Source organism: Triplophysa rosa, linkage group LG8, assembly GCF_024868665.1.
Source record: "Triplophysa rosa linkage group LG8, Trosa_1v2, whole genome shotgun sequence".
NCBI classification, from domain to species: Eukaryota; Metazoa; Chordata; class Actinopteri; order Cypriniformes; family Nemacheilidae; genus Triplophysa; species Triplophysa rosa.
Genome location: NC_079897.1, coordinates 23,540,339 through 23,557,301, shown reverse-complemented (window position 1 = coordinate 23,557,301; position 16,963 = coordinate 23,540,339). Strand labels below are relative to the sequence as shown.

Genomic DNA, 16,963 nt, shown 5'->3' with positions numbered 1-16,963 from the left:
AGCCTTTTGCCATTTTCAGGGCAGTTTAACCAACAAGGCCATTTATACGTTCGTAAAATGCCACATGTGATTAATGGGATTGCTTTATAAAAGCCAAATAAAATCCGGTGAAATCTTCCATGTCTCCTGTGTTGAAACTTTGAGTGATAATCCTTTTAGCTCTAGACTTGAAACGTGATTTGTTGGACAGCATCACACCACGGTGAGCCATATGGAAGACAGATTAATGAGGCATCATCCTTGTTTACATTTCCTGTGAGGAAAGATGTTTCCTGTAGAGTGAAGCCAAAATCTGGGTTCTTAACCGCATCGCTGCACTGTTGCTGCATCAATTTACATTGATTTACAGGAGTTTTGATCATCTTTGTTTAACACTGTCATCACTGGCGTCTCTTACATTGAGGTCTTTTGATTGTGTGTAATTGTTAGGGTGTCCTTCTTGCAGCGCAGCATTTGTAGCAGGTGAAAAATGTCTCTTTACCCATGTAGAGTGTTTTCAGGTTCTTTAAGCTAATAATTCTCCGTTTTATTACACAAACATTTTTAAAAAATTGTCATCTACTGTTTAAACAAATTCAAGAGGTAAATACATCAGCTGGCCATGATTCAGACTAATGGACCTGTTCGTGTGGGGAAATTTATCTGACAGACATACGGTAGTTTGCATTCTCTGGACCACTTGGCAAAAATATTGTACTAATGCTCTCCACAATCTGCAGACAGGACTCAGAAGTAACACTGAAATCTGAAAAACAGGGTAACACTTTGCAATAAAGTTGTATACATGTATGTTAACATTAGTTAATGCGTTAGCTCACGTGAACAAACAATAAACAACCTCTGCAACATTTATTAATCTTACGTCAATTTCAGCATTTACTAATACAATCTTTATAAATAAAATGGCGTAACTATTATTATTAGTTAATGCACCATGAGCTGGACATGAATAATTGTATTGACATCACTGTAACTAACATTAGATTAATACATACTGAAAAACTGTACTGCTCATTGTTAGTTCATGGTAGTTAAGGCATTTACTAATGTTAACCAATACAACCCTCTTGTAAAGAGTTACCTATTTCACATTTTTTGCATTTTCATAAAATCTTTAAAAAGTCCCTTTGGGCTGCTTTATTATGGAAATTCATGGATTCATTTATGTATGATGCTTATGGAGGTGTTAGCAAAAAAATATGAAGTTGGGATGGAGGCGGAGGGATGTGGGAAGAATTGTCATATAAGAATAGGGTACAGTAAGCAGCATCTTATATGTCATTGTGTTGTTACTTTTAACTTTAGGACTCTGTATACAGTACTGTGCAAGAGCTTTACAGGACTTGTAAAAATGTTGTAAAATGGGGATGTTTTCAAATATAACTTTTTACAAAGTGCAGTAAACATCAAATTGAAACAGTATACCTACAAAAACTGTTTTAAAAAGTAGTTTGCTAGAGGTTGGCAGACATCTGGTGAACTTGCACAGTTCGTCTGTGGATTTAAGATCTCAGTTTTCTCTGTCTCTTCATGTAATCCCAGAATGACTTGCTGATGTTGAGATCAGGTCTCTATGGGGATTAAACCAACTGTTGCAGGATCTCTTGTTCTATCAACAGAAGGACTTAGAAAAGGTGTTTAAAAAGATTTTTGCACAGTACTGTTGTTAACATTTGGTTAAAAATGTGAGACAGAATATAACACGGTGTTCTGAAATGAATTTGTTCTGAATGGTGTGAAAAGAGTTCCATTTGAACAAAACATTTTGTAATGTCTGCCTTCTTTATTTGACCATTCTTTAGACATTAAATGTGCCGGCTAGCTGTCAGGCTGCATGGTTCTCAAACAGTGTACATGCTTCCACTAGGGTTAGCTGGGTGGTGTTGCTTTTTCATTTTCATCTTGTCTATGTTTTATTTGCTCTGCCCCATTAAAGGGGTCATATGGTGCGAATGCGTGTTTTTCTGTGTCTTTGTTGTGTTATAATTTGCTCATGCATGTATTAGACACGTAAAATTGCAAATATTAAAGTGTCGGAACAAAAGATGCATTCTATGTAAAAGCGAATGCTCACCCAGACCTGCCTGAAATACCTCGTGTAACCACACCTCCACAAAAATCTACATCAGTTCGTGGTATGATTTGACAAAGACCGCCCAAATGTACACGCAAGTTAGGTGGACGTACCTGTCAGTACAATTGCTTTGGAACCTGTTGTTCCAAATATGGCAAGAGGCGTTGCGCTATTCGACCAATCACCACGCACTGGTTAACTGGCCAATCATAGCACAGTTTGCTTTTTAGAGCGATGAGCTTTGTAAAAAATCTGTGCGTTTCAGAGAGGCGGGACAAAGAGGAGATACAAACATGCACGGTATGTGGGAAATACAGCGTTTTTGAACCTTAAATCGTGTATACACATTGCATCACATCTAAAACAAACCATAATATTTGGTTTAGCTGTGTCATATGCAGTGTTGGGTAAGTTACTCTGAAAAAGTAATTAATTACTAGTTACTAATTACACATTCGATAATGTAATTAGATTACTGTACANAGGCGTTGCGCTATTCGACCAATCACCACGCACTGGTTAACTGGCCAATCATAGCACAGTTTGCTTTTTAGAGCGATGAGCTTTGTAAAAAATCTGCGCGTTTCAGAGAGGCGGGACAAAGAGGAGATACAAACATGCACGGTATGTGGAAAATACAGCGTTTTTGAACCTTAAATCGTGTATACACATTGCATCACATCTAAAACAAACCATAATATTTGGTTTAGCTGTGTCATATGACCCCTTTAACATTACACCAGTGTAGCTGGTTGTTTTGCACAAAGCTATACGGGTGCTGCCATGCTAAAAGTGGACATTCACATCACATCCAGCAAACTGGTGGTGTTTTGTGGAGACAGAAAATAACATTTCTAAGACATTGTAAGATTTTTCCTGGACAGTAATAGGTGTGGTGGAAGATGGCCTCTGCCAAAAATAATGATTACTTGACACTGTAATTGACTGTAAATTTCACGACTAAATGAAAAGGATATTTATTTCAGCATGGCTGATGATGTCATGATCAAGTCTTTGTGTGTTTTTATCAACCACCTGATTGACCACAGCCCTGCCCTGAATTCTTAAAATGATGACAAGCAGATAGTTTTATTTTAAGTACTTGTGAATACAGTATGTATAATATGGAGAAAACATTTAGGACTGAAACATTTTAATGGCCTTAAAGCTAACAGACATTATATTAAATGGGCCTTTTTCTTACATAGTTCTTTCTATACTAAATATTGTGTATTGCTCCCCCTTGACTTGTCAATCAGATTGTTCTGTCTGGTATTTGAAAACCCCTCTCTTGTGGTTACTTTTTAGTCTTTTGTCTTGGTTTGTATTGTATTGATGTCAAGCTTTTTCCCTTTTGTTGGGATAGAAGGAAACGGCTGAAGAGGGTCATTGAGACGTTCTATACAGAAAGGCCAATTTTAGTACAAAGACTGATCACAGACCATTTTAAAATAATAGATGGAAGATGTGCTCATTTAAGAGACAACAAGAATGAAGATAGGAATGAAAAGAAATATGATACTCCTTAAGAATCATTTTAGTTTAGACATGTTGTGTCTGACCACCGACTGAGTGGTCTGGTTTTATATTGTATTCTCAGTCTTGTCTTAAGGGTTTTCAATTTTATTTCAAGTCTATTACAGAATTCTCTCTTCAATAGACGGTTTCAGAGGCAACAACATGAACAAACATTATGTGGCCCAAACTTAACGTCCGGTAGACCTCCGCAAATAATCAATAACTGTTGAGAAGTTTTAATTGAATTTAATACAATTAATAAGTAATACATATTGATATAAATATAAAATAAATCGGTTTATTATAACCAAACACAGACTGGAAGTTAACTTCGGGCCATGTGCGTGCATCCCATAAAACGGTCTACTGTATATGTAAATATAATTTGAGGAAAAATCCTCTAATTTAAAAAAGTAGATTGTTATAGAGAACTGTTGGTTCATGAGGGTCAGGATTTGAGTCTGGTCTGCAGCACACGTCTGTTCTGTCTTTGGTTTTATCAGTCACCAAGACCACCTTTGTAAAATAAGAGCCTATACATACGCTACATTTCTCGGGGTTTATGTTGTGTGTATTCATCCGAAATTTATAAATAAAGCTACAGTCCTTGCTTTGATGCAGACTTGACATTCTCTAGTCTTCAGTTTGAGTCTGACAGAGATGGATGGATATTAGAAAGGGCAGAAAGAAAAATACCAAACATTTCATATTTTGTGGACATTTGTCATTTCACTGGGACCTTAACATCAATACACAAGAGACATTACTTAGATGGGCCTTTCCCTTTCGAGGTTAGGCCAGGACTGTTTTTGAAGCCACAAACATTGTGTCATTTTTACAGGGCATTATAGAATAGATAATGTGTGTTTTTTACTTTCCTAGTCTTACACCTGCCATCCAGGCCTGTAAAGCTTTCGCTTTTTTTTAACCTTTCTTAGACTGAACATTTTAAGGCCTCAACAGAAAAAACAAATCTGCCTTCTTTCATACATGTTTAAGACCTTGTTGCTATTGTGGAAAACAAAGTAAGAGTTTGCTAAGGAGAACTGGATTCAGAGAAAGGGGAATTTCACTGGTTCATGACCTGTTTGTGTCCCAGAGCTATGGCAACTCACCCCAATAATCCTCTTACCCAAATTCCAGGGTCAAAGGTCAGAGTATAACAGAGTATAGCAATTAAAGAGCAGCACAAAAGAGAATGGTCTTTTGTTAACGTTGTCTGTTAGTAAAATAATCACTAGTCTCAGTGAAAACAGATTTTTTTGTTTTGCCATGGTGGATTCCCAAATATAAATAGTGAGTTTAGCAGATTGATAACCTTTAAACAAAGATGCATTGTGCAGATGTGTACTTTATGATTAGTACACCCACAGTCAGATGCAAAGACAAAAATCCATCTGGATGTTTTTACACTGTGCAGGTGTGCGTCTACGCTTTCCCTCTGTTAGCCAGGTGTTTTGGGATTCGTGAAAGAAATGAAAGCTTGATTTATTTTTTTAAACAGCTGGAAAAGTTCATTCTCAAGTGTTTGTTCTTTGTGACATTTCAATTACTGTACAATCAAAGATAAGTTGATGTAGTTTGATGAAGAAAACACTGTGGTCTTACAATGGCTCCTTGGAGAAAAGAGATCAGGGTTCTCCATCAAGAAAGTTAAAGGCTTTCCAGTTAGTGTAGTGTGGGTAAGCAATCTCTTGACTTGCGTACCAGAAAAATGCAGAAGGTGTAACAAAAAGTGTCTTGGAGCAAGTGTTGAAAGTTTCATTGGCTGCTGTTTTGATCTGTAACTTCACATTTAATTCAGCTCAATGCAAATACATTGCTATTGTAATTTCTTCCTTTTCTGGTTTAAGAAATTGGATCGCATAACTTGCTGGAGAGCCTGCAGCAGTCATAAGAAAGACATTTAAACAGGAAGAAATTTGTTTCCTGGTGCTCAGTCAAAAATGTTGTTCAGTTCAATGTTTGTTTTGGAGAAAAACCTGGAGGACCTAGACCTCCTTTGATTTGGAAGACATCAGAGAAATTGGAGCAGAACCGTTTCCTCATTTAATCTCTATCTTTTTCTTGTTTTCTCCTTCACACACATATAGTCAAACACATATTGAGTTTCTGACAGAGATGTGTTCTTAAAAAAATATCTTATCATTGGAATCCTTGTGGATCTGTCAATAGGCCTATATCAAATACGTCTAATGATAGCGTTCTGCCTTTGTCTGACGGCTTTAACATCCAGCTGCAGGAAAATACTGTCAGTGCATGTCTCCAAGTTCATTTAAATATTTCAGAATGATTTCAAGATCCCCTGGTAGTTATTAATGGAGCTGTCAGCACACTTGATATGTCTAGTGCTGTGTTTCTGCCTCTGCTTCAACTGGAAAAACGTTCTTTTAAAATATACATATTTAAGCACAAATTTAAATATTTTAACAGCTGCCGTGTTAGCGCAGATGTAGAACCTAAACTTGCAGTCAAGGAAAAAGAGATCTAACCTCTTTTTTATATAAATGAATCTATGCTGGGCCATTTTAATCCAAAATGTTGGGTTGTTTCAACCCATCCATTTAACCCAACCAATTGGGTTTATTCTTTTTTGACCCAACCATGGGTTGAAAATAACTCTGCATTTTTTAAAGGTGAATCTGACTATGTTTGATGTTTTGGTGATGTTCAATTAATGAGATTACATTTGTTTGAAAAGGAGTCAAAAAAGAATAGTCTGAATGTTGTCATTGTGTAAGCAGTTACGTCCGCGCACACGGAGTATGTGTGAATCGGGCGTCACATTTCTTAGCTTTTAAAAATACGGTTTGCATTGGCTTTGACTGATTTATTTGGCTCTTTCTATGACCCATATTCACATATCTGTGTTCCCCTACACTTTGCTGGTGAGAGATGAGTATGTCTGTGATTGGGTTGTGTGAGGGTGTGCCTGGTTTTCTCATTGAGCTGCTAATTGATATGAGTGTAAACAGACTAATCTCCGTAGAAAAAAATTAATAGAGAAATACAAAAATACACAGTCGTGCTCCTGGTATTGTGTACAAAACAGATAAAGATATAATACAATAAATAAATAAAAACAAAAGGCTGGTGTTGCAGCCAGACAGTGCATTATTGATGTATGCGAAATGCTGAACTGGATTGTTTGGCATGTTTCAGCCATTTGTTGATGAAGCTTGTACTTTTGATTATGTTCAGTACTGCTTGGTAGAGGTGATCTGTAGCAGAGAAATCTAAAAAATATATGTTGGCTTTTACTTTCGGTTACCCTCCTCCAATTTAATTTCTAAAATTTAAAATGTTTCTCTTGGTTTATTTTTATTGGCCCTACAGTAATTACTTAAAGTACAGTAATGCAGTATGTTCTTTATATTTTATATATATATATTACTTGTTTAACATATCTTAACGAACTAATCCAAGTTCCAATCAGCCAGACCGGATGAAATTAGTTTTTAAAACGGCCTTGAGCCTTTATCACGACACCTCACCACTTAATCTGCTGTATGCTTTAGGTCATTAAAAATACAATATGATAACCTTTCCATGGTGTTAAGGTTTTGCACAATTTCACAGTGCATCAGCATCCTTAACCACCACTGTACCACCACTCATGGGTTTGCCGGTCAGTCTTGGTTAGTTACGCAGCTCTGGAATGAGTGCTGTATGATGCCGTGCTGAATTAAGAGCGTGGGAATATGCATGTGGCATTGATGCAGATATTTAAGGGGTGGGGGTGTTTATGAGAATAGCGTGTGTTCATTCATTCCCTGTTTGGTCATCTGGAAAGGTCTAGTCTGGGTTGTACCCTGTAACTGCATCAACTCGAGCCAATAGAATAATTTCTCTTTTTGGTTTCACCAAAATACACCAGGCACTCTAACAAGACCAGGCAGCTTTAAGCTCTTTCCTTCTAAACTCGCTCCACAAGATCCATCGGGACATTTTAACCTTTAGAATTGCTGTTGAAACATTAAAACTGTTCTCAGATCAGCAGATAGCGTTCATGTATATTTGTAGCATCTGCATGTACTGTCTGTATGAAAATGTATCGAATATGTAATCGTAATTGTAAAAAAACCTTTTTGCCCAAGCTAGTGAAAATGTTATTCAGGAGACATTCTGCATTAAAGCATCTGATCCCTTGCTCCCCTGTTGCATCAGGTCTGAGAAAGCATGATTCTTTTAGCAAGAATAATAAAAGTGTTTTCAGTGTTTCCACATAGATGCACCAGAAAAACAGCACAATTGGAGAAAAAACTGTCTTGTCTGATCTCTTTCTTTCTCTGTGACAGCCAGCGTGTTTATAAGACTGACATGAAAGATGCGAAAGATCTCTCTTCTCATGTCCTTTCTGAGAATCTGAAATGGACCAAATATTGACCCCAGTTTAATTTCACACCATGGTTTGGATTTGAGCAGGATGGGAGTCATGGCTGGTGTGAGAATGTTGCGTGTGTTTTGCATATGACTAGTGTTGTGGCCTCGAGCCAAGAGCATCAAGAATGTCTGATAAGAAAAATTCCATTTGGAGGTCATGCAGAAGATCCAGCTCAAGTTGTTCTCACCAGTAAAAACAGCAAAAACTAAGATCTCAGCTGAATACGGAGCCACCAACGCTGATGTGTTTTACAAACACTTCTTTACAGGATCAAGAATATATCACTCCCTCGGTAAAGTTCATTTTAAGAACAGCGTTTTCAACCTTTCTTTACTTTTTTCTGTCTTGGTGCTTTTTTGGCGTCTTTTTGGGGCAGCTGCAACATTTTCTGCATGCAAGAACTGGGAATTTCAGGATTCAAATCAAACCGTTTAAATTGGAACGCCAGAGTTCCTGAACAAGACCTTTTGCCTGGAATCTTGAAGAGCTTGTTTGGTTTTGGAGGCTACGAACTGGCTTCCATCAGGTTAGTAAATCAAGGCTTTTCTGTTTTGCCACAATGATACGTTAAGCACTTGGTGGTGTGTTTCAGGGCTTGTCTTGCCAAAAGAAGGGTGGCGGCATTGATCATGAGATTAGGGGTTGGCATGCTCATCTGCTCTACTTGCATGAGCCTGCGCGGGCATAGCACACGTTGGCACACCACACGCGGTCTTTAATGTGGTCTGTTGCACATGTGGAAGCATTCACGTGTTCTTTTTTCCCTACAGAAAGCCTTTCAGACGTAACAACCTGAGCCAACGCAACATGTTGGGTATTGTTGATGACAAGTTTTCATTGCTTTTTGACTCCGAGTGGTTTTTGACAATGCCTCCATCTGAACAACCTCCTCCAATTTTAATATAGGCTCACTTTTACTTTTACTGTTCTTGTCATTTCTACGACAGATGACAGCAGTGCTACCGCTGTTTTGTTGTATGATAGACATTTCTATAAATAAATCAGGATATGTGAGTCTCGCTCCCCACTTGTTTTCTTCCCTCTTGGCAAGATCATCTCTCACAATGGCACCAACTTCCTCACCGGTTCCCACGCCAGCCCCGCCGGGAGCTCTGGGGCTTGTCGTTCTAATCTTGCCATCCATGCGTGCCATCAAACAGACCACTTTTCCCAGTCCAGCCATCCATGGCTGCGATCAGTATGCCAGTCCCGGGCCGGTGGACTTGCCCTGCAGAATTCCACACGCAGCTTTGTTGTCAAGGATGTTAACTTGTCATTTGGGCCCAGATCCACCAGTGTCTCTATTACACATATGAGTAATTATATTTGATTAGAATGAGTTGTTCTCAGTCTGCCTATTGCTTTACAGTAGCTTTTGAAATCACTAGTTACAAAAATATGTTCTGAGGACACTGTTCCATTTAGTCTGTTGCTTGTAAGGGCCTGGATGTGTACACATCCAGCAAAGGTCATGTTTATTTATATCAAAGTTTTAAAGCTTCAGTCTCTAATATACTGTATAGTTAGTTTTTTAAAAAAAGCTCTATATACACTTGCATCAAACCACTAGCATTTTGAGAAAACAGTATGTTCATTTTTAATCACAATTTATTTAAGGTTGTAATTCAGACCTGGCAGGATGGCCTTTTTGACTTTTCAAGGCTCCTAAATACAGACCATCAGTGGCACACTGCACAGTTAGCTTCACAAGACAACAGACAGAATATACACTACAAATTATATCCAATGCCTCCATAGAATTAAAAGGACAGTTTACACAAAAATAAAACTCTATCGTCATTTATTCACCCTCATGTCATATGGCACTTTCTTCTGTGGAACATAAAATAAAATATTTAGCTCTCTTTGTGTTCTGCAGAAAAAAGTCATACAGAATAACATGAGGATGAATAAATTATGAAATTTTCCATTTTAGGGTGAACTGTTCCTTTTAAGTCTGTAGTAGCCCACCTTGGCCCAGTTGCCTAAACTTAACCGCCAAGTTAAGACTGTCTTAACAACTAGTCTCACTGACTAGCAATTAGTTAGGACTAATCAGTCTTACTTTTTTCATGTTTCAATTAGCCCAATCTACCGTTTTATGTAACTGATTTAAAGAAGTTATGACCACACAGGAATTTGTAACTATTTTACAGGGTGGCTAATTTGTTTGAATTTGTACGTTGTGAATTGCTTACTAAAAAAAGCGATACTAAAGCCCCACCCCTCACTGGCACCAAAGCAAATCATACATGAATATACAAAAAAGATCGTACGAGTTGATACGAATAAGCCAAAATTATGCACCGTTTTTGCCGTGAGATTGTGTTGTTTTGCCAAAGGATCTTTCTAGAAGCCATGTGCAGTTACATACTGTGGATATACAATATATATAATTATATCATTTAAGAAGGTATGGCTTTTCATAGATCTGTATTTTATTTTAATTTTTGTGTATGCATTTGTTTATTTATGTTATGGATGTTACGTTTCTCCGATGTGACAGTTCTAAAAGCTGCACTTACATGACTATTGGAAAACCCTAAAAAAATGCTTTAAAAACATTAACAGAGACCTCACATGGGTATTTAAACCATCAAATATTGACATCTGACATATTAGTATGGAAAAACTTGATTCATGGACTGTTACTTTGAACAACATTTGTGTTTGTGTGAGTTTACAGTGGCCCTAAAACTATTTAGACACGTAGGCTATTGATGCACGGGTCAGGGTTCCAACCCCCGGGTCCCGCTTTATGAAATTATTTGGCCCGCCCCGCACCACTGTATCTATTTTTACAACCCACCTTGCCATAGAAACTTGCACTTCACATAGCCGGTATATAATAAAGTGACAATTTCTCAACCCGCCCCAACCCGATCCGCGGGTTACCCGTGGGACCCGCGGGTTATGAGACGACCCGCACATCACTAATGTAGGCCACACTTAAGATTAGAAGTATTGCGTTAAACAATACAAAAGTTCCATTTGTTTAAAAAAAGTTGGCACAAACACACTTTTCAAGCAAATCATTTCAATCAGGCATAAACAGGCATAACAGTATGTTGAGTTTTTAATTATAAAACAATATATATTCTGTTCCCAATGAAGACAAATTGGACACTTTATGGTTGTCAGTTGTTAGAAGAACATGTCAGTGTGGTAAGACATCCGTGTGAACTTGAGGGAAATTAACGTCACATTCCCTTAACATATCCTTGACGCCAGCTGGATAACATTAATGGCAGGAAAAGCTCAGAAAAGTAAACGTAGTAATAAGCAGAGGTCTATTATGATTTGTTTGAAGATGCCACTTGGAGATTTCGAGAGGTTATGCATCATTGATTTATTTTTAAGTGTGGCTTAGTGGTTTCAATTGGTTTCAACTGCGTCTATAAAATCACAATTTTTTGCACGTGTCCAGACCAGGTTTCTTGTATGTTTGCAGGGCCAAAATCATTTTTACAAGCACACCTCTTAACATAACCATATATATAATATAGACATGTTTAGAATGCAAAGCTAGCACTGGCTTTTACGGTTTTTGGCTTTCTTTAATGGTTCCTCTGAAGGAGCAGCCAGAGGCATAGCAATGATGAACCAAGTCTGTCATTATGGAAATGGCAAGCTGGCTTCAAATTGCACACCATGCCATCTACAGCTGTGGTCCTGAAAGATATCCACATATTCCACGCCTGTGGAATATAAGTGTGCATGTGGAGTATGAAGTGACATCCCTCTGGCAAAAGAATGTGTTTTAAAGGTCAGAGTCAAAGCAGATCAAAGGTAAACCAGCAGTCATGACCTTTGAGGTGTGCTTATTGGGTGCGCTGTGCGCCACATTGCGAACCGTGACCTTTGTCACCTTTCAGTGGCTTTCCTTGCATTAAAGACTTGCACAAAACAAATAGGGAGTAAGGAACAGAGCTCTGTGACAACACTCTCTTCTACGGCCATCTGAAAGAGAAAACAGAGAGGAAATATGCAGATTTATGTCTTGTTAATTTCCAAAACAAAACTTTGACGATACAGCTGCAGAGGCTTTGTTAAGTAAAGATTAAATATTGAAATGAAGTCAAAGGGTATGGATGTTTCTTATTATAGTTGTAGCCCTTCGAGAGACTTTGTGGGCAAATGTATTTCCATGGAATGCATAAAATGCAATTTATTAAAATGTGCCTAAACTTAACAGTGCATGTTGCAAACAGCTATTTAAGAAATTAGATTCAAGACAAGGTGTGCTATATTATAAATCTAGTTGTTTTATATTATGTAAAACAACTATTATACTGTATATTATTATATTAAGTTCTAGCTCTAATCTATTGTATTCATAAAACTTTATTGTGAATAAACCACAGCTGCTGACCAATCACCATCAGGGATTGTAACAGTATGACATCATCAAACTACTACTATCAAAATGAATAATAGTTGTGTGTCATGTGACCTCTCTGCAGGGCATGGCGTTCTCCCTGGAGGAGCGCCTGCAGCTGGGCATTCATGGCCTGTTGCCTCCCTGTTTCCTCAGCCAGGATGTGCAACTACTGCGGGTGCTCAGGAACTACGACCTGAAAAAAGATGATCTGGACCGGTGAGTAAAGACACCCATCACTACCTGTTGACCAGAATTCCCATCTGTATCGTTACACTTTTTACGGTATATAAGAGATCATGCTATGATTACAGCTTTCCTGTAGCTCAGTGGTAAGAGCATTGCATTAACAATGCAAGGTTGTGGGTTCGATCCAGGGATTGCACATGCCTATGTATAAATGTATAGGATAAAGCAATGTAAGTCGCTTTGGATAAAAGCGTCTGCCAAATGCATAAATGTAAATGTAAATGATTTAGTCCTAATGGAGTAGATCTATTCTCACAGCATGTGAGCCACTTCTGTAAAGTTTTGCTCTTTTTAACTTTTCCATGTTTTTAATATCTGAAGTGCAAAGCAAAAAGACATCAAACGTGCAATGACCCTGCTGGTTGACAGGACATAATTAGCTGTGGCTATTATGTCACTCCATTCCCAAAACGGTAGGGGTTCTATTCCTGTGTGTTGCCTGCCTATATGGGCCTGTTGTTCTGGTACTCTTGTCATATCTCAAAGCTACACTGTCACATGACAGACTTTGGTTTGTCCTCCCAGACAGCGAACTTTGATTTATTTCTGGAAGGGTCACCTTCAGACGAACAACCCCGATCTTAGCATGCAATTTATGTTGTTGTTACTGCAATGAGCAATTCTTTCCCAGGCTATCAGAACTATTTTTATGTTTTGTTGCCTGAATGGTTTCAAGACAGGGCAAGATGCCAACATTTTTAACAGAAATGTTTGCTTTGGTCAGAAAATAAAGGACAAATGAAGTAAAAAAAACATTTGTAAGAATAGTAAAGGCCTTTGAATCCTTTCAGCAATTCAGTTCAGACTGTAATCATGAATGAGGAGCAGTGAATAGACATTCCAGAACATACAGCAAGACAGATTTATGCAGAGATTGTAGAGTCAGTTCATTAAAGAATGCACATACTTACTCATTGTGGTCATTTGTTTAGTGAGCAGGTTTTTGGATAAAAGACAAGCAGACAGAAAGAGAATAAAAATGAAGGAAGGAAAAGGGAAGGAAAGAAAATCTGAAAAGACAGAAACGTATTTAGACAGACAGAAAGAACGACAGAAAAAATGGAAGAACAGGGACAGACAGATGGAAAGAAAGGTCAGAAAGAAAGGGATAGACAGGCAGACCGACAGAAAGAAAAGAACAGATAGACAGAGCGTACGAAAAGGGCAGACAGACAAAAAGAATAGGGCAGACAGACGGAAAGAGAGAACGAACGAACGAACGAACGAACGAAAGAAAGAAAGAAAGAAAGAAAGAAAGAAAGAAAGAAAGAAAGAAAGAAAGAAAGAAAGAAAGAAAGAAAGAAAGGAAGGAAAGTAAGAACGAAAGTTCGTATGAAAGTAAGAACGAAACTAAGTACGAAAGAACGAAAGAACGAAAGAAATAAATAAGTAAGAAAGAACGGGACAGACAGACAGAGAGAAAGACAGACAGAAATCAGCAAGAAAGAAAGAAAGAAAGAAAGAAAGAAAGAAAGAAAGAAAGAAAGAAAGAAAGAAAGAAAGAAAGAAAGAAAATGAAAGGAAGAGAGAAAGAAAGAAAGAGAAAGAAAAGAAGTGAGAGAAAGAAATAACAAATATAGCTGCAAGCAGCAATACGGGGCCAAGGCGCCGCAAGCGCAGCGTGGAACCACGCCGGCGCAGAGCAACGAGAGTGTAAACGGCAGAAACAAAAGTATGTGAAAAAAGAACAGGTTGAGAAGAACAGGTGAGAACTAAACGTAGACTTTACATATAAATGTATGGTATGGGGTTTAACAAGCTGCGCCACCCAGCCTCACGCTCAAGCACTGTGTGGAGCTATAGCAGCACAGACCAAAAACCGGCAGATATGGAACGTATATGAGAAACAAATAGGTTATGAAGAGAAGGTGAGAATGAAATCAAATCGAAGACTTCACATATAACCGTTACTTGTGCTACACACAGGGTTCAAACCACCAACCTCAAAGTCTCAAAGCATAGGGTTTAACAAGTTATGCCACTCAGCTGCACATGTAAGTGCTGTCTGGAGCTATAGCAGCACAGAGCCAGAGCAGCACAGAGAAACAAGAGCAAAAACTACAGAAACAGAATGTACGTGAAAACAGTCAGGCTGTTACGCACTCCTGAAAAAAAATCTAACTGTAGAACTCATATATAAATGTTACAATTGCACCACACGGGTTTCGAACCCACAACCTAAAATTATTGTAATCAAAGCATGCGGTTCAACAAGTTGCGCCACTCAGCCGAACATTCTAGTGCTGTCTACAGCAGCACAGAGCCACATGGGTACAGAGTAACAAGAGCAAAAATCACAGAAACGTAATGTATGTGAAACCGGAGGTTTCTGGAGGAGCCTGGAGGAGATGAGTGGGGATGGCATCTAGCGGGCAGGTAGTTGGGTGGTTAGAAGACATGACCTTGGAGACATCATCTTCAGATAGGAGAGAGAAAGAGGGGAACGAGCATGTGTCGGGGGTTTAGGCGTGATCAAGAGGCGGCGGCGCAGAGAACTGACTGCTGATGATGGTCATTTTCTTTACGAAGAAAGACGCAAAGTCATCAGCTGTTAAGTCCAATGGAGAGAGGGGAGGCGGGGAAAGAAGAGCAGATAAGGTTTTAAAGAGGGTACGAGAGTCAGGCGAGTTGTTGATTTTAGCGCGGTAGTACTTGGTTTTTCCAGAGGAGACATCAGCAGAGAAAGAAGAGAGACTTTCTCTCAGCAGACCTGAGCGTGGCGCGATGCTCATGGAGAACATCAGATAACCAGGGGGCAGAAGGGGATGCACGAGATGGCCTAGATGTTAGAGGGCATAAGCTGTCTAAGCAGGAGGTTAGTGTGAAGCAAAGAGTGTCGGTGGCACTGTTAGCATCCAAGAGAGAGAGCTGTTCAGAGGGAGGGAGCATGGCGGAGACCGCAGAGGATAAGCGGGAGGGAGAGAGTGTTTGTAGGTTGCGCTGAATGAGACCAGTGGGGAAGCATGTGTAGGGTCTGGAGATGTTAGCCCGCCCCCTTGTTTTCTTATTCATTATCCCGTTATCAGTTCACGCCCTTCACCTGTTGCCCTTGCTATGCCTCTTTTGTTCCTCTCCTATTTAATGCCCTTGTGTTTGCTGTCCTGTGCTGGATCGTTTGTCTTCATCCCGTCTTGTCCTGTTGCCCCTGGTCTGTCTTTAACAAAATAAAACTTGATCAAGACTTAACTTAAAGTATATTGTTCTCGTTTTCCCCCTCGAGGGATTTTGAGTTATGTTTTGTCTATGTCAAATAAAATGTTTTTTGTTGAGAGCTGTCTGCACTTGGGTTCTGTTTCCTTTCAGTTTCATGACACTCAAGAAGACTGTCATCTAAAATGATACGCACTTGATTCCGCTGAGATACATCTAGATAATGAGTTGCCAAAATATCACGTACACATTCAGCTTCACAAAACTCAGAGTATCGCATTTTGACTGTCAGCTACAGCACGGGCTCCTCTCATCCCACCTTGTACACCTCCCGGCCCGTGTAAACATCTTTCTGCATGAGGAAGGTGGACATGGTTCTCCTGAGCCAAACAAGAGAGACTTTATGCTCTTTGATGGAAAGCTTGCTCGCACCGATTGGGAATGTGACGTGGTCTTGTTAATTTGGGTCAGATGTAAAACTTGAGCGTATTACCTTTGAATGTATTTCTATAACAAGGAACTTGTGTTTAACATGTCTCGGGGGCATTTTTGTCTATGGTGCGTATTTTTCCAACAATTTTTTGATAGAAGCAGGAAAAACCTTTTGTTCATTGTTTTAAGCAGCAGCACATGGATAAGAATTTTTATTATGACAGGTTGATGATGTCTGTAGTTTTGACACTTTTGTGTCATTTCATGTCTGATCAAATTTGTCTATGACCCTTTTTTACTTTTTGCTAGGTTGACACTAAATACAGGTGTGAAAAGGTATTCCTAAACTTTTTATAATGTCATACTTAAACCACATGCACCATCATTCACAATCCACCAGCTACGGAAATTATTACTATCAATAGTATTTAGTGTGTTTTATCCAGCTGTTTTCTCCAATCCCTTCAGTTTTTGTCTCACTTCACCTACCTTCTCTCTTTCATGTGGATGTGGGTCTGTCTTGTTTTAAGCTGGTGTTACATTAGCAAAATAGAAACAGGTTGTGATGTCACATCTACTAGCTGTCGCTGAAAGTTTTCACATTGACAGATTAGAAATGGAAAAGATGTGACAGATTAAATGGACTTCTCTCCAATTGCCTGTCACTTTTCGCTGGAACTCTTTTTGGCGGCCGATCAACTAAACAAAAAAACAGAAAGTGCAATTCAAATATGTAATAGACTGAATTAGGATGCAGTTTTTGTCTTTGCCTTGTGAG

The 16,963-nt window shown here is 38.8% G+C and overlaps 1 protein-coding gene across 1 annotated transcript in view; it reads left to right on the top strand.

The window, feature by feature from the left end:
- Positions 1 to 16,963, top strand: part of me1 (malic enzyme 1, NADP(+)-dependent, cytosolic) — a 66,348-nt gene that overhangs the window by 9,408 nt on the left and 39,977 nt on the right. The window contains exon 2 of the mRNA XM_057340174.1: positions 12,440 to 12,573. Coding sequence (XP_057196157.1) covers positions 12,440 to 12,573 — 134 coding nt within the window. The remainder of the gene's footprint in view (positions 1 to 12,439; positions 12,574 to 16,963) is intronic.